Source organism: Oncorhynchus kisutch, linkage group LG3 (assembly GCF_002021735.2).
Source record: "Oncorhynchus kisutch isolate 150728-3 linkage group LG3, Okis_V2, whole genome shotgun sequence".
Lineage (NCBI taxonomy): Eukaryota > Metazoa > Chordata > Actinopteri > Salmoniformes > Salmonidae > Oncorhynchus > Oncorhynchus kisutch.
The window spans coordinates 29,949,683-29,972,646 of NC_034176.2; the positions used below are offsets into that span (position 1 = coordinate 29,949,683).

General features: G+C 40.2%; 1 protein-coding gene across 5 annotated transcripts in view; it reads left to right on the forward strand.

Annotated features, from left to right (window-relative positions):
• Positions 1–21,154, forward strand: part of LOC109879938 (MLX-interacting protein-like) — a 45,681-nt gene extending 24,527 nt beyond the window's left edge. For 4 of the 5 annotated variants that reach the window (XM_020472145.2, XM_020472152.2, XM_031820551.1 and 1 more), the window contains exons 12-17: positions 1,986–2,098; positions 2,263–2,370; positions 2,920–3,047; positions 3,168–3,291; positions 3,655–3,784; positions 16,896–17,574. In XM_020472145.2, the coding sequence (XP_020327734.1) occupies positions 1,986–2,098; positions 2,263–2,370; positions 2,920–3,047; positions 3,168–3,291; positions 3,655–3,784; positions 16,896–17,017 (725 nt within the window). In that variant the 3' untranslated portion in view covers positions 17,018–17,574. Of the gene's footprint in view, positions 1–1,985; positions 2,099–2,262; positions 2,371–2,919; positions 3,048–3,167; positions 3,292–3,654; positions 3,785–16,895; positions 17,575–20,346 lie in introns of those variants that run through there. The other variant, XM_031820572.1, reaches the window with a different exon arrangement.
• Positions 21,155–22,964: the final 1,810 nt, after the last annotated feature.

Genomic DNA, 22,964 nt, shown 5'->3' on the forward strand with positions numbered 1-22,964 from the left:
CTATGGGGTTGAGATCTGGAGACTGGCTAGGTCACTCCAGGACCTTGAAATGCTTCTTACGAAGCCACTCCTTCGTTGCCCGGGCGGTGTGTTTGGGATCATTGTCATGCTAAAAGACCCAGCCACGTTTCATCTTCAATGCCCTCGCTGATGGAAGGAGGTTTTCACTCAAAATCTCACGATACATGGCCCCATTCATTCTTTCCTTTACACGGAGCAGTGGTCCTAGTCCCTTTGGATAAGAACAGCCCCAAAGCATGATGTTTCCACACCCATGCTTCACAGTAGGTATGGTGTTCTAGGGATGCAACTCAACATTCTTTGTCCTTCAAACACGACGAGTTGAGTTTTTACCAAAAAGTTATATTTTGGTTTCATCTGACCATATGACATTCTCCCAATCTTCTTCTGGATCATCCAAATGCTCTCTAGCAAACTTCAGACGGGCCTGGACATGTACTGGCTTAAGCAGGGGGACACGTCTGGCACTGCAGGATTTGAGTCCCTGGCGGCGTAGTGTGTTACTGATGGTAGGCTTTGTTACTTTGGTCACAGCTCTCTGCAGGTCATTCACTAGGTCCCCCCGTGTGGTTCAGGGATTTTTGCTCACCGTTCTTGTGATAATTTTGACCCCACGGGGTGAGATCTTGCGTGGAGCCCCAGATCGAGGGAGATTATCAGTGGTCTTGTATGTCTTCCATTTCCTAATAATTGCTCCCACAGTTGATTTCTTCAAACCAAGCTGCTTACCTATTGCAGATTCAGTCTTCCCAGCCTGGTGCAGGTCTACAATTTTGTTTCTGGTGTCCTTTGACAGCTCTTTGGTCTTGGCCATAGTGGAGTTTGGAGTGTGACTGTTTGAGGTTGTGGACAGGTGTCTTTTATACTGATAACAAGTTCAAACAGGTGCAATTAATACAGGTAACGAGTGGAGGACAGAGGAGCCTCTTAAAGAAGAAGTTACAGGTCTGTGAGAGCCAGAAATCTTGCTTGTTTGTAAATAAATTCATAGAAAATCCTACTATGTGATATTCAGGATTTTTTTTCTCATTTTGTCTGTCATAGTTGAAGTGTACCTATGATGAAAATTACAGGCCTCTCTCATCTTTTTAAGTGGGAGAACTTGCACAATTGGTGGCTGACTAAATACTTTTCTGCCCCACTGTATGTACACTAAACTCAGTCATGTGTCACAGGGTGCTTTCCTCCTGTCAAACATAAGCTATCAATCTATTAGCTCTACATGTGTATACAGGATGTGGCATGGTAACACATTCATACACAGTGTTTTGGAATGTTTACAGTACTGATCTGCTTCCCAGAAAATTAATGAATTGTCTTTAATGTGAGTTGGTGCTGTCATGGAAATTTCCTGTATTTACCAAATCATGAGAGCAAACCACACACAAGTCCGAGTTAGTTATCACAAAGTCCATATTTAATTATATGAGCTCCATCACAACCCTGTGACTCTCAGATCAATTCAGTGTGTATAAATGAATTCTCTGAGAGTCCCTTACACATTGCAACTGACATCCTTTATAGCAAAGACACACATAGCCAGACAGCATTGGCATAATTTATCGTTCAGCTTTGTCTCCTAAACTATGTTATTTTCTCAAACTCAGAACCATAAACCAATCCTCCATATCAACAGGCATATATCAAATCCATCCTATCTTGACAAGATCACAGAGACACATTGACTGGCACACAGACATTGTGGAGCCAAGAGATACACGCTTGACTTCTCCCCTCTCTGCAGCCCAAGTAACTTAGTCTTGACATAGAACAGATAACTGCAACCCCGGCCACAGTATTATACAAACACATTCTGATGAGAAGTAACTTACAAACATATGATGAATATAAAACATCTTACCTATGTTACCAACTAATTCTGATTATTCCCCAACAGTGCTCACTGGTGTAGCAGTCTTTGTTATGATGGTTTTTGGTAAGTGTGGATAATTTGTGTCTCCCAGGGCATGAGGACCGTAGCTCAGGTCAGGGGTCACTGTGTGGGTCAGAGCAGATCTCCAGTCCTCAGTCTCCACACAGCAGCTGCATTGCCCTTTCCAAGAACGAGTCCAACCAGGTAACAGCAGCCCACCCTCCTGCCTACTATTCTCTGTCTGTGTATGTGACTGTGTATGACTCCAGCTTTTTCAAGCAGGTCCAGTGTTGTGTGCCTGCCGTTGAATCATTGCAGACTAATCATTCTGATTATGTGTGTGTCTGTTCTCTCCCTGTTTGTTCCAGAGCCGTAGGGTGACCCATATCACTGCTGAACAGAAGAGGCGCTTCAACATCAACATTGGCTTCAAAATGCTGTGCAGCCTGATTCCTGCTCTCAAGTCTCAGTCCAATGTAAAGCCATGTCTGTCTGTCATTGGTCTACTGAGTCCTCCTACTAATATATTCCAGATCTAGCTTTTGATGGCTTTTATTTAAAGATCAGTTCAGAAGCATAGTGTTTGCACATCCTATTATTTTCAGGTATAGGGTACAAATATAGTATCCCTTTCATACGCAGACCAAAATCCCACATTTACCATGCCTGCTTTTTTATGCCAGATTTTTGCATATATAGGAAGGGGGTAGGGGGTAAAAAAAACAACATTGTAAATTAAAAGCCCTATAACCAAATACAGTTATCAGGGCTGTGTGAATGGTTCTATGCTTTTTCTGCAGGTAAGTTCATTAACATTTCCATTGTTTAACACCTCTCTAATGTGAAATGTAAACAGTACCCATTGTTTAATTTTATTTTACAAGTATTATATCACATATTCTGTCTGAAATGGTAAAGTCATGAAAGAATGATACATACCCACACATTGTTGAATGCTCCAGCAGTTGACGACATGTCATGACCTTTCCAATATCGCCACCTATTCTTGTTGTGTTTGATACCAGATCAGTAATGCAGTCACGCTGCAGAAGACAGTGGAGTACATTAGGAAGCTGCAGCAGGAGAGGCAGCAGATGCAGAAGGAGACCAAAAGGCTACGGGAGGAGATTGAGGAGGTCAATGCCTCCATAAAGTATGTACTGCCTCACTGTTATGTTATCTCTCTTATCTGAGTAGACGAGTTCAGGAAACAGTTAGAGTATGAGTATACATGACATAGTAATCTGGTCTGTGTGCTATTGCTGTGCCACAGTGTGTGTCAGGAGCAGCTGCCTGCTACAGGTGTGCCCATCACACGCCACCGATTCGACCACATGCGGGAGAAGTTTGATGAGTACGTGAAGAGCCGCACACTTCAGAACTGGAAGTTTTGGATCGTATCCGTTTTTACCCTTATCACTGACATTTAACATGACTTTTGCATTTAACATGACTTTGTCATAATGATATAAGATTCAATCAGGCTACTTTTAATATTTATTTAATTTATGTCAGATTAGATGCTGTATATAAGCAAAGAAGAGCTATAATCTTTGGTTTCAGGGGGACTTGTGAAAGGTTACGACTGTAGAAAATGAAGTAGTATGATATAGGACTGTATACCATGAGCCATCTGAGTACATCTGAGGTCCTTCCTGCCAGAGAGATTCGTTCATATGTCTTCTGAGATTGAAATAGGATGCAACTTTGAATCTTTTCCCTAAATAGTGTGTGTTTGACCCTTGACCCACCATCCTTAGTTCAGCATCATTATTAAACCCCTATTTGAGTCCTTCAATGGGACTGTCTCCACCACAAGCAAAGGGGAGCTGTGTGAGACCACACTGCAATGGCTGGACCGTCACTGCTCCCTCCATGTGCTGAGGCCCAGTGAGTAAACTACATTCAATGCCCCTAACCTCTCTCTCACACACGCACGCAGCATATGTTTTACTGTCATTGTGGGGACCTAAAATATTCAAAATTATATTTTCCCTAACTTTAACTTTAATCCCAACCCCCAACTCCTAAACCTAACACCTAACCCTAATTCTAACACTAATGCTAACCCTAAACCTAAAATAGCCTTTGTCGTTGTAGCGATCTGGGAAATGTCCCCATGAGGGATAATTGTCCTTGTTTTACTATCCTTGTGGGTAGTAAAAGCCCCCCCACACACACACACACACACACACACACACACACACACACACACACACACACACACACATGTTAGTTTTACTAACCTTGTGAGGATCAAACAATTGATTCCCATTAACCTTTACCCCTAAATCTAACCCTAATTGTAACCCTAAACTTAACCTCTGAGCCAAGGATAATAAAACCAAAAATCTACACAGACACACACTCAATGTTTTCAATTAAATGGTTTCAAGATTCCCCCATGATTTTCCTGATAATCAGTCTTCCTGTAGCTGCAGCGTCAGAGTAGGAGAGTGAGGAGGTGGATAGAGAAGTGGCGGTTGGCAAGTGGTTCCATTACAGCAGTGATATTCAAATGGAATTGCAGGGGGATCGCAAAATAAAACATTTTCTTTCAGGGGGAGAATCAGAGTACGTATTATTTCATAGGATAATATATTAACTTATTGAGAAAGATAATAAAAATAAATACAGTACCAGTTAAAAGTTTGGCACACCTACTCATTCAAGGGTTTTTATTTATTTAGACTATTTTCTACATTGTAGAATAATAGTGAAGACATCAACACTATGAAATAACACATATGGAATCATGTAGTAACCAAAAAAGTGTTAAACAACAAATATTTGAGATTCTTCAAAGTAGCCACCCTTTGCCTTGATGACAGCTTTGCACACTCTTGGCATTCTCTCAACCAGCTTCACCTGGAATGCTTTCCCAACAGTCTTGAAGGAGTTCCCACATATGCTGAGCACCTGTTGGATGCTTTTCCTTCACTTTGCGGTCCAACTCATCCCAAACCATCTCAATTGGTTTGAGGTCGGGTGATTTGTGGAAGCCAGGTCATCTGATGCAGCACCCCATCACTCTCCTTCTTGGTCAAATAGCCTTACACTGCCTGGAGGTGTGTTGGGTCATTGTCCTGTAGAAAAATAATGATAGCCCCACTAAGCTGTGGTAGCCATGCTGGTTAAGTGTGCCTTGAATTCGAAATAAATTCAAAATAAATCACCATCAGTGTGACCAGAAAAGCACTATCACACCTCCTCCTCCATGCTTCATTGTGGGAATCACGCATGCAGAGATGATCCATTCATTCCATTCATCTCACAAAGACACGGTGGTTGGAACCAAAAATGTCAAATTTGGACTTAGCAGACCAAAGGACAGATTTCCACCAGTCTAATGTCCATTGCTCGTGTTTCTTGGCCCAAGCATGTCTCTTCTTCTTCTTGGTGTTCTTTTATAGTGGTTTCTTTGCAGAAATTCGACCATGAAGGCCTGATTCACACAGTCTCCTCTCAACAGTTGATGTTGAGATGTGTCTGTTACTTGAACTCTGTAAAACATTTATTTGGGCTGCAATCTGAGGTGCAGTTAACTCTAATGGACTTATCCTCTGCAGCAGAGGTAACTATGGGTCTTCCTTTCCTGTGGCGGTCCTCATGAAAGCCAGTTTCATCATTGCGCTTGATGGTTTTTGCAATTGAACTTAAAGAAACGTTCAAAGTTCTTGAAATGTTGTATAATGACTGACCTTCATGTTTTAAAGTGATGATGGACTGTCATTTCTCTTTGCCTATTTGAGCTGTTCTTCCCATAATATGGACTTGGTATTTTACCAAATAGGGCTATCTTCTGTATACCACCCCTACCTACCTTGTCACAACACAAGTGATTGGCTCAAACGCATTAAGAAGGAAAGAAATTGCACAAATTAACCTTTAACAAGGCACACCTGTTAATTTAACTTAATTCCAGGTGTCTACCTCATGAAGCTAGTTGAGAGAATGCCAAGAGTGTACAAAACTGTCATCAAGGCAAAGGGTGGCTACTTTGAAGAATCTCAAATATAAAATATATTTTGATTTGTTCAACATTTTTTTTGGTTACTACATGATTCCATATGTGTTTCATAGTTTTGATGTCTTCACTATTATTCTACCATCTAGAAAATAGTACAAATAAAGAAAAACCCTTGAATGAGTAGGTGTGTCCAAACTTTTCATGTGTATTGAGTAAATGCATGTACAGTACCTTCAGAAAGTATTCACACCCCTTGACTTTTTACACATTTTGCTGTGTTACATTGTGGGATTCAAATGGATTGAATAGTTTTTTTTGTCAACGATCAACACACAATACTCTAATGTCAGTGGAAGAAAAATTCAAAGATTATTTGTTTTATATGGAAAAATAAAACACTAATATACTGTATCTTGATTAGATAAGTATTCAACCTGCTGAGTCAGTACATGTTAGAATCATCTTTGGCAGCGATTACAGAGTGTTTTTGGGTCTCTAAGAGCTTTGCATACCTGGATTGTACAATATTTTCCCATTTATTCTTTAACATTTTTCACGCTCTGTCAAGTTGGTTGTTGATCATTGCTAGACAGTCCTTTTCAAGTCTTGCCATACATTTTCAAAGTCAAAACTCTTATTAGGCCACTCAGGAACATTCAATGTTGTCTTGGTAAGCAAGAGGGCGGCAGCGTAGCCTAGTGGTTAGAGCATTGGGCAAGTAACCGGAAGGTTGTGAGTTCAAACCCCCGAGCTGACGAGGTACAAATCTGTCGTTCTGCCCCTGAACAGGCAGTTAACCCACTGTTCCCAGGCCGTCATTGAAAATAAGAATGTGTTCTTAACTGACTTGCCTGGTTAAATAAAGGTAAAATAAAAAAAAATTAAATTAAAAAACTCAAGTGTATATTTGGCCTTGTGTTTTAGGTAATTGTCTTGCTGAAAGGTGAATTTGTCTCCCAGTGTCTGTTCGAAAGCAGACTGAACCAGGTTTTCCTCTAGGATTTTGCTGGTGCTTAGCTCTATTGTTTATTTTTATACCCCAAAAACTCCCTAGTCCTTGCTCATGACAAGTATACCCATAACATGATGCAGCCACTACCATGCTTGAAATATGAAGTGGTTCTCAGTGTTGTAGATTGGCCCCAAATATAACACTTTGTATTCAGGACAAAAAGTTAATTGCTTTGACACATTTTTTGCAGCATTACTGTAGTACCTTATTGCAAACAGGATGCATGTTTTGGAATCTTTTTTTATTCGGTCCCTTTCTCACTCTGTCAGTTTGGTTAGTATTGTGGCGTAACTACAATGTTAATCCATTCCTCAGTTTTCTCCTATCACAGCCATTAAACTCTGCAACTGTTTAAAAATCTCCATTTGCCTCGTGGTGAAATCTCTGAGCAGTTTCCTTCCTCTCTGGCAACTGATTTAGGAAAGGCACCTGTATCTTTGTAGTGACTGGGTGTATTGATACACCATCCAAAGTGTAAAATTCATAACTGCACAATGCTCAAAGGGATATTCAATGTCTGCTTTTTTACGCATCTACCAATAGGTGTCCTTCTTGGCGAGGCATTGGAAAACCTCCCTGGTCTTTGTTGTTGAATCTGTGTTTGAAATGCACTGCTCAACTGAGGGACCTTACAGATGATTCTATGTGTGGGCTACAGAGATGAGTTAATCATTCAAAAATTATGTTTAACACTGTTATTACACACAAGTCCATGCAACTTATGTGACTTCTTAAGCACATGTTTACTATTGAAATTATTTAAGTTTGCCATAAAAAAAGTAGTTGAATACTTATTGACTCAAGAAATATCAGCTTTTCATTTTTAAAGATGTATTATGTACATATCATTCCATCATTACCCGGTAAAATTTTTATAGTTTGCCTAATTTCAGTTTAAGTGACAAAACAAGTAAGTATAGTGTAGAGAATCATTTTACAATCTAAACGGCTGTGAAATATATTTTCCATAACCAAAAATATTGTATTTTCTACTGTTTGAAGCTGGTGTTCAAAACTGAAAGTAACAGACACAAAAACAAAACTAAAGAATGGGAAGCATAGAAATAATACACATAGAACATATCTACCATTTTCTTAGACCTACTTTCAATGAGTGACAGATCTATAACTCATATTTTTATGTGAAGTTGGTTGGGTTGCCCAAAAAGTTACATATTGCAGCTTGAATTAATTTGTAAAGATTTCTACAAAATGAATTCCACTTTGACGTTATGGGGTATTGTGGGTAGATCAGTGACACAAAATCTCAATTTAATCCATTTTAAATTCAGGGTGTAACACAAAATGTGGAATAAGTAAAGGGATATGAATACTCTGAAGGCACTGTATATATTGGTTATCTTTATTTTGATAGGAGAGATGGTTATTTGTTGATATGAAAATCTAAATGTACCCATTTTTAAGGGTGTTTCATTACATTTGTGGTGGGGTCTACAGAATTTCCGGCGAAAAAAAAAAAAATGGGGTTCCAGAAATGTTGGTGGAAATAATCATTTGAGTCCCCGCTGAAAAAGCGAAGCACCACTGCAACACATAATATTTTGCCATGAACACTGCAGTAGAAGCGAACTCCTTCCTCCGCTACTCTTTCATCCACGTGAGGCTACAATACGTTGAGTTTCCTGGTGAAGCTGTGAAGTGATCTGTAGCCTATTGCGTGATTTTGTTTGTCTGTTATTAAAGAATGTGAAATAATGTGTACGTTTACTGCTTTTCGTTTACTCATATGGTTCTAAATATTGTATAGCCTATTGGCCTACATTCGTTCACATGGGCAGTTGTTTTTAGTGCTTTTCATTTAATCACGAATGGCTACAAATATAGTATATACATTAGCGCTCATGGGTAGAATATTGTGTGTGTATATACAGAAATTGGTTCAGTTATGGCCTAAAATAAGTTAGTATGGGCAGAATATTATATATAAATTTGTGCATATATATATATATATATATATATATACTGCTAAAAAAAAATAAGCGAACACTAAAATTACACATCCTAGATCTGAATGAATGAAATATTCTTATTAAATACTTTTTTTCTTTACATAGTTGAATGTGCTGACAACAAAATCACACAAAAATTATCAATGGAAATCAAATTTATCAAACCATGGAGGTCTGGATTTGGAGTCACACTCAAAATTAAAGTGGAAAACCACACTACAGGCTGATCCAACTTTGATGTAATGTCCTTAAAACAAGTCAAAACCAGTCCATAGCATCAATCCCTTCCTCTTGCAGGAACTGCTGACACACTTCAGCCACATGAGGTCTAGCATTGTCTTGCATTAGGAGGAACCCAGGGTCAACCGCACCAGCATATGGTCTCACAAAGGGTCTGAGGATCTCATCTCGGTACCTAATGGCAGTCAGGCTACCTCTGGCAAGCACATGGAGGGCTGTGCGACCCCCCCCCCCCCCCCCCCCCCCAAAGAAATGCCACCCCACACCATGACTGACCCACCGCCAAACCGGTCATGCTGGAGGATGTTGAAGGCAGCAGAACGTTCTCCACGGCGTCTCCAGACTGTCACGTCTGTCACGTGCTCAGTGTGAACCTGCTTTCATCTGTGAAGAGCACAGGGCGCCAGTGGCGAATTTGCCAATCTTGGTGTTCTCTGGCAAATGAAAAACATCCTGCATGGTGTTGGGCTGTAAGCACAACCCCCACCTGTGGACGTCGGGCCCTCATACCACCCTCATGGAGTCTGTTTCTGACCGTTTGAGCAGACACATCCACATTTGTGGCCTGCTGGAGGTCATTTTGCAGGTCTCTGGCAGTGCTCCTCCTGCTCCTCCTTGCACAAAGGCGGAGGTAGCGGTCCTGCTGCTGGGTTGTTGCCCTCCTACGGCCTCCTCCACGTCTCCTGATGTACTGGTCTGTCTCCTGGTAGTGCCTCCATGCTCTGGACACTACACTGACAGACACAGCAAACTTTCTTGCCACAGCTCGCATTGATGTGTCATCCTTGATGAGCTGCACTACCTGAGCCACTTGTGTGGGTTGAAGACTCCGTCTCATGCTACCACTAGAGTGAAAGCACCGCCAGTGTTCAAAAGTGACCAAAACATCAGCCAGGAAGCATAGGAACTGAGAAGTGGTCTGTGGTCCCCACCTGCAGAACCACTCCTTTATTGGGGGTGTCTTGCTAATTGACTATAATTTCCAACTGTTGTCTATTCCATTTTCACAACAGCATGTGCAATGTATTGTCAATCAGTGTTGCTTCCTAAGTGGACAGTTTGATTTCACAGAAGTGTGATTGACTTGGAGTTACATTGTGTTGATTAAGTGTTCCCTTTATTTTTTTGAGCAGTGTGTATATTTAAGGCTAAAAACAAACTATAATCGATCTAGGCCTGTATCTAGTTTCTACAATGTATTTTAATTTCATATAGTTTTTACACCATCCATTCACACCAACCATTCACTATAAAACATGTATTTATCAACAAATAAGCTTAGCAAAATACAAAAAATGCATCAGACCTTCTCCCCAACCCATGTTGTCTGAAAGTATGTCAGGAGCTCCTCCAGTTGACATTCCGTGCGCTGAAAGAACCGGGTATCCAGAAGGTCGTGGACACATTGGCCTACATCAGCCGGCGGGACGAATGCTAGCACGCCGAGCTCCCTGATCTCTTGGGCATAGTCGGTGTCGTGGAGGTACTTTTATCGCACTTTGGAAAACATTTGTACATTTTGCCAAATGGCCTGTTTCATGTGAAAGAAGCAACCCAGGTTGAGAGTCCCAGGAAACACCTTTGTGAAAGCTTTAAAAGCCGCTGGCTTGAAGTAAGTCATGATTGAGTCGGGTTTCAGGTCTTGCCTCACACCATGCCCAAACTGCGTCCGTGTGTGCCATCGTGCGCAAATAGATTTTGTCCCCTCACACCAAATGCGATCACGACACGCAGGTTGAAATATCAAAGCAAACTCTGAAACAATTATATTAATTTGGGGACAGGTCAAAAAGCATTAAACATGTATGGCAATTTAGCTAGCTTGCTTGCAGTTGCTAGCTAATTTGACCTATTTAGCTAGCTTGCTTGCAGTTGCTAGCTAATTTGACCTATTTAGCTAGCTAGCTTGCTGTTGCTAGCTAATTTGTCCTGGGACATAAACGTTGAGTTGTTATTTTACCTGTGCACAAGGTCCTCTACTCGGACAATTAATCCACACATTAAACGGTCAACCGAATCGTTTCTAGTCATCTCTTCTCCTTCCAGGCTTTTTCTTCTTTGGACTTTATATGGCGATTGGCATCTAACTTTCATAATAAGGTGTATTACCACAACCGACCGACCGACCTCAGTTCATCTTTCAATCACCCATGTGGTTATAACCAATGAGGAGATGGCATGTGGGTATATTCTTCTAAAAGCCAATGAGGAGATGGGTGAAACATGACTTGCATCGCGTTCGGCGTCACAAATAGAAGCAACTTATATTTTAGCCCCTGGCAACACAGACGCTCGTTGGCATGCGCGAGCATTGTGAGTGCAGTGATTGAATAACATGTATGTGTGCATTTATCTTGCCACGCTCGCACAGATGCCAAGCAGTTGCCATACCAGGCGGTGATGCAACCAATCAGGATGCTCTTGATGGTGCAGATGTATAACTTTTTGAAGATTTGGGGACCCATGCCAAATCTTTTCGGTCTCCTGAGGGGGAAAAGGATTTTTCGTGCCCTGTTTTTGGACCATGATAGATCGTTGGTGATGTGGACACCAAGGAACTTGAAACTCTCGACCCGCTCCACTACAGCCCCATTTATGTTAATGGGGACCTGTTTGGCCCTCCTTTTCCTGTAGTCCATGATCAGCTCCTTTGTCTTGCTCACATTGAGGGAGAGGTTGTTGTCCTGACACCACACTGTCAGTCCTTTGACCTCCCTAAACGCTGTCTCATCATTGTCGGTGATCAGGACACTGTTGTGTCGTCAGTGTTGGAGTCGTGTTTGGATGAACAGGGAGTACAGAAGGGGACTAAGTACACACCCCTGAGGGTGTTGAGGATCAGCGTGGCAGACGTGTTGTTGCCTATCCAGTGGCCCATCAGGAAGTCCAGGATCCAGTTGCAGAGGAAGGTGTTAATTCCCAGGGTCCTTAGCTTAGTGATGAGCTTCGTGGGCACTATAGTGTTGAACGCTGAGCTGTAGTCAATGAACAGCATTCTCACGTAGGTGTTCCTTTTGTCCAGGGACTATGGTGGTCTGCTTGGAACATGTAGGTATTGCAGACTCAGTCAGGGAGAGGTTGAAAATGTCAGTGAAGACACTTGCCAGGTGGTCCGCGCATGCTTTGAGTACACGTCCTAGTAAATCCATCTGGTCCTGCACTCTGTGAATGGTGACCTGTTTAAAAGTCTTGCTCATATCGGCTACCGAGAGCGTTATCACACAGTCATCCAGAACAGCTGGTGCACTCGTGCATGCTTCAGTGTTTCTTGCCTCGAAGCGAGCATAAAAGGCATTTAGCTCATCTGGTAGGCTCCGGTCACTGGGAAGCTCGCGTCTGCGTTTCCCTTTGTATTCAGTAATAGTTTTCAAGCCCTGCCACAGGGCATAGCGGGATTATCAATTGGCATCCGGATTAGTGTCCCGCTCCTTGAAAGCGGCAGCTCTAGCCTTTAGCTCGATGCGGATGTTGCCTGTAATCCATGACTTCTGGTTGGGATATCTACAGTTGAAGTCGGAAGTTTACATACACCTTCAAAATTCCTGACATTTAATCTGTGTAAAAATTCCCTGTTTTAGGTCAGTTTAGGATCACCACTTTATTTTAAGAATGTGAAATGTCAGAATAATAGGAGAGAATGATTTATTTCAGCTTTAATTTCTTTCATCACATTCCCAGTGGGTCAGAAGTTTACATACTCTCAATTAGTATTTGGTAGCGTTGCCTTTGAATAGTTTAACTTGGGTCAATCATTCATTCATCGTTCACTTCTAGGAGACAGAACGCGTCTCATTCCTGAGCTGTATGATGGCTGCGTGGTCCCATGGTTTGGGACAGATGTTTGTACAGATGAACGTGGTACCTTCAGGTGTTTGGAAATTGCTCCCAAGGATGAACCAGACTTGTGGAGGTCTACAATTTTTTTCTGAAGTCTTGGCTGATTTCTTTTGATTTTCCCATGATGTCAAGCAAAGAGGCACTGAGTTTGAAGGTAGACCTTGAAATACATCCACAGGTACACTTCCAATTGACTCAAATGATGTCAAATAGCTTATCAGAAGCTTCTAAAGCCATGACATAATTTTCTGGAATTTTCCAAGCTGTTTAAAGGCATAGTCAACTTAGTGTTTTTAACCTATTGGCCCACTGGAATTGTGATACGGTGAATTATAAGTGAAATAATCTGTCTGTAAACAATAGGAAAAATGACTTGTGTCATGCATGAAGTAGATGTCCTAACCGACTTGCCAAAACTATAGTTTGTTAACAAGAAATTTGTGGAGTGATTGAAAAACTAGTTTTAATGACTCCAACCTAAGTGTACGTGAACTTCCGACTTCAACTGTACGTGCGGTCACTGTTGAGACAATGTCGTTGATGCACTTACAGTGCATTAAAGTCCCCCGGCCACTAGGCTCGCCGCTTCTGGGTGAGCATTTTCTTGTTTGCTTATGGCCTTATAGAGTTGGTTGAGTGCGGTCATAGTGCCAGCATCGGTCTTCGGCTACGAATAATTTAGATGAGAACTCTCTTGGTAGATAGTGGGGTCTACAGCTTATGATATGGTACTCTACCTCAGGCGAGCAATACCTCGAGACTTCTTTAATGTTAGATGTCGCGCACCAAGACACACACCCCCACCCCACGTCTTACCAGACGTAGCTTCTCTGTTCTGCCGGTGCGTTGAAAATTCCTCCAGAACTCTATTTTCCATGTCGTCGTTAAGCCACGACTCGGTGAAACATAAGATATTATAGTTTTTAATGTCCCGTTGGTAGGATAATCATAATCGTAGGTCATCAATTTTATTTTCCAATGATTGCATGTCAGCAAGTAGAATTGATGGCAGTGGGAGTTTACTCGCTCACCCTACGGATTCTCAAAATGCAGCTCGATCTGCGTCCTCTTTTCCTCCGTCTTTTCTTCACACAAATGACAGGGTTCTGGGCCTGTTCCCAGGCGAGCAGTATATCTTTCATGTCTGACTTGTTAAAGGAAAAAGCTTCTTCCAGTTCGTGGTCAGTAATCCCTGTTCTAATGTCCGGAAGTTATTTTCGGTCATAAGAGACGGTAGCAGCAACATTATGTACAAAATAAGTTACAAACAGCGCAAAACAAATGAACAAAATAGCACAATTGGTTACTGGCATGTAAAACATCCTCTTCGGCGCCATCTTCCAGACTATAAGCATTTATATGTGAAATTAGACCTTCAACTTGAACCTTGTTTCAACAATCAGCTGAATCAGAATTTTGACAGTTATGTGAACAGCTGTTGTGATTGCATGCAAGGTTAAAAAAAAACATACTTTACGGAAAGGATAGTCTAAACTATACAGGCTAAAAATGTAGGCCTATAGCATGTTTAAAATGGGTTCAAAAGCAAAAAGCTTAATTTCCTTTTAATTAATTGTATTCAGTGGCTTCACCTGTGTCCTCGGCAGCCAGGGTAGGGCAGCACTTTACAACATTCCAATGTTATAGTCTTGTGAGTCTGTCATGCATATTTCTTTATTGAAAATGGGAACAATGGGTGATATGGACAAATACTGATTTCAAAACTAAATGGATTTCATTCACATTATCAAGACATGAGGTGAGTATCAAATAGTTCGTTTTATAGTTTACCACATAGTTTATAGTTAAAAAAAATGCCCTTGTCCTAAAGTTGAACCTCGGATAGATCTTTACTATAATAGCCTATACAGTCAACGCAATGTGGTATTCAATTATTTGGAAATAGCCTACATTACGTACTTATTTAGACTGTTAAAATGTAGGTGAAAAGGCAGACTTTTTATATAAACAGTGGATTTCTTCGGTCCTAATTTCATAATCGGAAAGTCTGCTCATTGATGTCAATACCAAAGCCGATAATTGTGACTTGATTGAATTGGAATGATGTGAATAATGATGATGACGGTATAGCCTATAACCCTTTAATCATAGGTTATTGTTACTTTGTGTCTCTAAAATCATAATGTTTCCATTTCTATAGTCATGTGACAGTGTGTTTTAACTGAAACATCCAAATGTCAGCCTTTTACCAGATCCACTTTTCTGCATTAAAGGTATTATTTTCATAACTGATAAAAATCCAGTATGCTATAGCCTATAGATTATTTTCTGCCCATATGAACACGTTTATTTTAGGCCATATAAAGAACAGCTATGCATGATTTAACGAAAAGCAGCAAACAGACACATTGTTTAACATTATTTAATAAAAGACTCGTAAACAGAAACAGGCAATAGGCTGTACAGCTGGATTCACATTTTCCACGCCAAATATACCTATAAGGACACTTGACGTATTTCAACGAAGTTTGTTGTGCTCTGTGTATTACTTTCCTCAAAGTTTTGCTCGACAAAAAGACTGCCTGAAAAAAGTTTGAATATCACTGCATTACAGCATTTCACTATGATTTTGACTTGAATGACTAGTTGTCTGTAGGTGTTAGATGGTACAGTGTGTGTGATGTACGATATACTTCTTTTTTTAGAATGTCTAATAGTCCATTTCACCCCCATTTATCTTTGTAAGGAAAGATTTACCTCTTGATGTGACATGATCTCACACACAATATTTTCCCTGTCACTTATTTACAAGAAAGAATACATTCTCCTTCAGTCTCTTGTTCAACCTGTGTCTCTTACACACTCAATCTAAGAGGGAGGGATGTTGACGTCAGAGATTATCTTCACTGGAGACAGTTCAGTTCACTAGGTTACAGTGCCTAGTGAAAGTCTACATACCCCTTTGCACATTTTGCTGCCTTAAAATTACATCTAAAAATAGATTAAATTAGATCTTGCTCAGTAAATTTGGTTAGGAATCATTGATGGACAGCAATATTCAAACCTTGTCGCTGATTTTCAAACAAATTTAAGTTAGAACTGAAACTGGACCATTCAGGAACACTCAACACCTATTGGAAAGCCATCATAGTGTGTCTTTGGCATTACATTTGTGTAATTGTCCCGCTGAAAAATAAAACCATAACCCAGGATAAGGTATTTAAGTATTGTGGTGGCAGCATCATGTTATGAGAATGCTTCTCACCGGCAGGGACTGGGGAGTTTGTCAGGATCAAAATAAATATGAAAGGAGCAAAGCCCAGGTAAAAAGTTAGAGAAACCCTGCCACAGTCTTCTGAATACCTAACCCTGGGATACAGTTGTATTTTCCAGCAGGACAATTACACAAAAGTAATGCCAAAGACAAACCAGAATTAGCTTTCCAAGAGGTGTTAATTGTTCCTGAATGGTCCAGTCTCAGTCCTGACTTAAATTTGTGTGAAAATCAGAGCCAAGATTTGAATTTTTCTAACCATCAATGATTCCGAAACAAATTTACTGAGCTTGAGCAATTTTTACAAAAACAATGGATATTTGTTGCCTTAAGACTTGTTGGTGACTTATTCAAAATTATTCAAAGCTGTAATGGCTGCCATGGGTGCTTCCACCAAGTATTAAAGTGAAGATTCACCCATTTTTAATGGTACATTGTTTTTGTGCATCTCTTAGTGATGTTCTATCGATTCCCTGGATCATAGACTTTTACTAGCAAACTATATATTACTACCGTCTGATTAGCATGCTTTTGGAAGTAGGATTATGAAGAGTCAGATGCACAATCTGAAGCCTTACTGAGAGGCATGCTAGCTCCTCTTTGTCTTTGTCTGCTGTTTCATAAATTATTTTATGGAGGGGAAAATTTTTTATTTTTTGTAACTTGTTTTGTGTAACTTGTCACACAAAATGTCAACTGTGATGAATGTATAGCTGATTGGTCTTTCTGTTGTCTAGTGGTACTGAGCACTCTCCGACAGTTCAGCACTAGCACATCCATCCTTACTGACCCCACCCTTCTGCCTGAGGAAGCCACCCAGGCTGTCACCAACACCCACAGTAACTTTGCAGACTCCTAGCCGCACCTCCAGGGGAGGGGAAGAGTGATTCAGATAGAGTGCATGGTTATAGTACCCTCTAGTACAGCACTCCACAGAGGGTCTCTACCAGAAAGTACTCTAACCTCTCCAGATTGAAAAAGACCTTGAAACTACAGAATGGAAAAGTACCAGCACTAGTTTGCCGTAAAGGTAAACCAAAGAAGTTACTCTGTCTTCCACCCTATCCATGACCATTTAGAACAGGACATGAAGTTTGTGGTCTTTGTATACGTGACCTCATCCAGCTTACTGACCTCTCATTCCTACACATCGACTGGGCTTTGCGGTCAACAACCCAAGCTCGGTGCATTACTTTGGATGATCAATACACACCAGACACACAGAACAACATTTGCAGCATATTATGAACCCAGCAATAACATTGCTCTTTGTTAATGTAACTCGCCACACTGTTGATGGTGGAACTCCCAATTAGTTTTAAGGCCTGCAGTGCCTTCAGAAAGTATTCACACCCCTTGACTTTTTCCACATTTTGTTGTGTTACAGCCTGAATTTAAAATAGATTAAATGTAGTTTTTTTTGTCACTGGCCTATGCACAGTAACCCATAATGTCAAAGTGGAATATATATATATATATTTTTTATTTTATTTTTTTATTATAAAATTACAAATGAATTCAAAATGAAAAGCTAAAATGTCTACAGTCAATAAGTATTCAATCCTTTTGTTATGGCAAGTCTAAATATATTCAGGAGTAAATATTTGCACATAAGTTGTATTGACTCACTCTGTGTGCAATAATAGTGCAATAATAGTGTTTAACAGGACTAACTCATCTCTGTACCCCACACATACAATTATCTGTATGGTCCCTCAATCAAACAGTGAATTTCAAACACAGATTCAACCAGAAAGATCAGGGAGGTTTTCCAATGGCTTGCAAAGAAGGGCACCTATTGGTATATTTGTAAAAAAAAAACTGACCTACATTGGTTCTTCCTAATTCAGTAGCCGGAGAGGAACGAAACCAACCTCTCATGGTTACAGAGTTTAATGGCTGTGATAGGAGAAAACTGAGGATGGATCAACAACATTGTAGTTACTCCACAATACTAACGTAATTAGAGCGAAAAGAAGGAAGCCTGTACAGAATTGTATTTTCTTCTCCAAAACAGGCATTCTGTTTGCAACACGGCACTAAAGTAATACTGTAAAAAATTATGCAAAGCAATTCACTTTTTGTCCTGAATACAATGTGTTATGTTTGGGGGAAATCCAATTCAACACATTACAGAGTATCACTCTCTCTATATTTGCAAGCATAGTGGCTGCATCATGTTATGGGTATTGTTAGGTTCTGAACAAAGAGTAAAAACTCAAACGGATGACTAGGAACAGTTCAAACCAAGTTATACCCCCACTGGGTGAAACAGCTGCAAAGGCAAAAGACGTGTTTACACAAGCACATATATTTATACCCTTCTACTAGGCTGAGTCAACTCCTTGCACATCTAAACCGCCAATACATCTCTTTTGCAAGTCCAGACTTAATTGGTTCCTCTCACTGGTGTGGTCATGGCCCCGCCTCCTGCTAGAACCTTCATGGGCATGGAAGTATAATGTTTGTAATATGACTGTTCCTTGTCACTTCATCTGACCCGACCTCGGGACAAATTCCTCACTCCTGCCTACGCCACGGCTGTCCTACCTTATCAGTGACTGAAACCAGACTGTTGCAGTTTGCTTCTCTCTTTAGGAGCCATGAGATTTAACAATACCATGTTTTGAGAATGTAAACTTTCTGCACTCCCCCTTCCTCACTCAGTAACTTTCCATACACCTAGTTCTTACACTCTCTATAGACCCAAATGTATGCATTCCTTATACATGTAAAGTAATCAATAAGTTCTAGTATGGTAACATTAATAAGTATATTTCAAACTAGAATCCAACATTATGCTTGTAATCGTTAAGGACTGGGGAGTTTTTCAGGTTAAAAAAGAAACGGAATGTAGCTAAGTACAGGCAAAATCCTAGAGGAAAACCTGGTTCAGTCTGCTTTCCAACAGACACTGGGAGATGAATTTACCTTTCAGCAGGACAATAACCTAAAACACAAGACCAAATCTACACTGGAGTTGCTTATCAAGAAGACGGTGAATGTTTCTGAGAGGCAGAGTTACAGTTTTGACTTAAATCTACTTGAAATCTATGGAAAGTCCTGAAAATGGTTGTTTAGCAATGATCCACAACCAAATTGACAGAGCTTGAAGAATTTTGAATCAAATGTTGCACAAACCAGGTGTGGAAAGCTCAGAGATTTACCCTGAAAGACGCGCAACTATAATTGCTGCCAAAGGTCCTTCTACAAAGTTTTGACTCGGGTGTGAATACTTACAGAAATATCTCATTTACATATTTTATTTTCAATAAATTTGCAAACATTTCTAAAAACATGTTTTCACTTTGTCATTATGGGGTATTGTGTGTAGATGGGTGAGAATTTTTTTTAGATTTAATCCATTTTGAATTGAGGCTGTAACACACCAAAGAAAAATGGAGTACGTATGAATACTTTCTGAAGGCACTGTACTTTGGCAGGTAAATAACATGGTGTTGAACCAGAGGTGTTTTACCCTGCTTGCTCGTTTTATTTGGTATTTTAGTTTTTATTGAGCTCTTATTGTTATTTTAAGGTATGAAACGAAGAAAACGGCATATGATTTGTCATAAAAGGGAAATATCTCTTGAATGAGTTGTAGCGTCCTGAGATTCTGTTGGTTCTGTTGTTGTTTTCTCTGTTGTATGACGGTGAGTGTGGATACATTGAGTGTTATCAAAAAGGCTATAAAAAGGCTTAGCACTGATTGGCAGTATGCTTTGAGTACTCTGAAAGCCTTCAGTATCTACTTACTACTGTTTCTTCATCATAATTCGGCTCATGTGCCTTTGCATCTGGTGGGGTCTCAAACTCATGCACAGTTGTCTTCCGTGAAGTGGGAGGGTGTCCCAGTTTTTTGTTGCCAGACGTTCTGGGTATTCTACCCTTTTCTTGGGGGGTTGGACTGTTCAAATAATACCAGAAGTCTTTAATATCCTCAGTGATGTTAAGCCAAAGTCTATCCATGGAAAAAGGTTCACTTTTCACTCAAGGAAAATTCAGTCTTTACTAATGGACCCTGGGTGGTTCCTGGACAAGGCCATGGACAGGTGTGAAGCACATTGAGCACATTTAATCTTACACGTTGCAGCCTACTATTTCATTGTCTTTTAAACAAACATTGTGCTATAGGAGCATTCAAACATTATGTGGTGAATGTTGCTTTTTTTCTTCTTGTTCTCTCAGGGATGCGCTGGTGAGCTTTTTATGCTGCTCCCTATAACCAAACAAACACAATCAGGATATTTTATGGTGAAGAAAGCATCAGCCATACTGTAAGCATACAGGTTACATACATAGCATAAGTATGATGTTCTTTTTTTGTTTCTTATAATCAAGCCATCCTTATGTCTAAGGTATGCTTATGACAGCGTTATGCTAGCCTGTCAAAGATACATTGCTCTTCTCATAGTTCAGATCGTATTTGTCTAAGATACAGTTAAACATTATAGGTTATATTGCAAAAGTAGAAACTTTAATTTCACGTCTCTCCTTTATTAGTCTCAGAAACCCTGACCTACATTGGTACATTGTGGGAGGCATTTAGAGAAACTACTCCTTTATTAGTCTCAGAAACCCTGACCTACATTGGTACATTGTGGGAGGCATTTAGAGAAACTACTCCTTTATTAGTCTCAGAAACCCTGACCTACATTGGTACATTGTGGGAGGCATTTAGAGAAACTACTCCTTTATTAGTCTCAGAAACCCTGACCTACATTGGTACATTGTGGGAGGCATTTAGAGAAACTACTCCTTTATTAGTCTCAGAAACCCTGACCTACATTGGTACATTGTGGGAGGCATTTAGAGAAACTACTCCTTTATTAGTCTCAGAAACCCTGACCTACATTGGTACATTGTGGGAGGCATTTAGAGAAACTACTCCTTTATTAGCAATGCACCTCAGAACAGCAAATACATGAATATACTTTATTATTGTAACTCCTGACTGTTGCAGAGTGAGATTTAGTATTTGTTTTTTGTTGTATTTATTATTTTGATGCACAACGGAATTTGCTTGGAATTATATCACATTTAGCACTATTGGTTTTGTATTTCCTGAATGTATGTTATTTTTTTAGAGGCTATATGGGCTTTATGAGAGTCCTTAATACATCTCAATAACTGTGATCACCTAAATGTTTGCACTCTTTGCTACTCTACGAGTGGAGTACCCTTTATCCTATGACTGGGGACTGTATTATTGTTACTGATTCTGAGCCCCATGTACAGTATTGGCCACATGAGACAGCATTTCTGTGGGCTAATCACAACTAACATCAATATAGTGTCATTCAGATCAAAGGTTTTATTTCTGTTCCGTTCAAAGGGAATTGGAACTATGCAAAGACTCCAAAAGAACAAGAGCAGATGGATGTCATTAAAAATGTGTTTGCCAAGCAGTTACTATGTGGTGGGGAAAGTTTCCAATATTATTTAGTCAAGAATCATGACCTGGTTTAAGTTATAAAACAAGGATTAAGTATTTTGTTTAAGGGGAGGTTTCATTTATGAGATTACTTTTTGGGAGTCTTTTTATGTTTGTTCCCCCTGAGATACAGTAAGTGTTGTAAATATTCTCTTTCTTGGTCTACAAAGTAAAGACATTTTTTCCCCAAGCATGGTTTCTGTGTTTTTGTACTGTGTTTAGGTCACATCAATATCCTCCTTTCTTGCATTCCCGAGTGCATATGTTACAAGTCTAGGAAGTATGACAACAGTACAGTTTTCTGCTCTTTGACAGTTTCTCTCATGTTCAAGACATTTTTTTCTGAATAGTACTTTTATTCCATGTTAACGGATTTGTATCAGGTATAACACCACATTTACATTTAACCATTTATTTTGAAAAGATTTCCAATGATGGCTAATATTCTTCTATGACTATCAACTGATAACAATGATACTTTAATCCAAGAATTGTCTGTAACTAACTGTACAGTGAAAATCTCACTTAAAAGTTCATATTCTGTTAACTCATACCCAAATAATGTTGACTTATCCTATACTTGTATGTGGCCAAAGCATATATTGGAGAACAAACCCTTCAAAAACCCCACCTCAAACGTGTATCTCAAACAGACGGTTTCAAAAATGTGCTATTTTAGGATGAGCTGGCCAATCAGTCTACTCTAAATGTTTTATGCCCAGTATACGCCCACACCATTCTGTTGTTGGGGTATGCCTAGCCCTCAATCACGCCTCTCAGTTCCATAACATTACACACCATTCTGTTGTTGGGGTATGCCTAGCCCTCAATCACGCCTCTCAGTTCCATAACATTACACACCATTCTGTTGTTGGGGTATGCCTAGCCCTCAATCACGCCTCTCAGTTCCATAACATTACACACCATTCTGTTGTTGGGGTATGCCTAGCCCTCAATCACGCCTCTCAGTTCCATAACATTACACACCATTCTGTTGTTGGGGTATGCCTAGCCCTCAATCACGCCTCTCAGTTCCATAACATTACACACCATTCTGTTGTTGGGGTATGCCTAGCCCTCAATCACGCCTCTCAGTTCCATAACATTACACACCATTCTGTTGTTGGGGTATGCCTAGCCCTCAATCACGCCTCTCAGTTCCATAACATTACACACCATTCTGTTGTTGGGGTATGCCTAGCCCTCAAGCACGCCTCTCAGTTCCATAACATTACACACCATTCTGTGGTTGGGGTATGCCTAGCCCTCAATCATGCCTCTCAGTTCCATAACATTACACACCATTCTGTTGTTGGGGTATGCCTAGCCCTCAATCAAGCCTCTCAGTTCCATAACATTACACACCATTCTG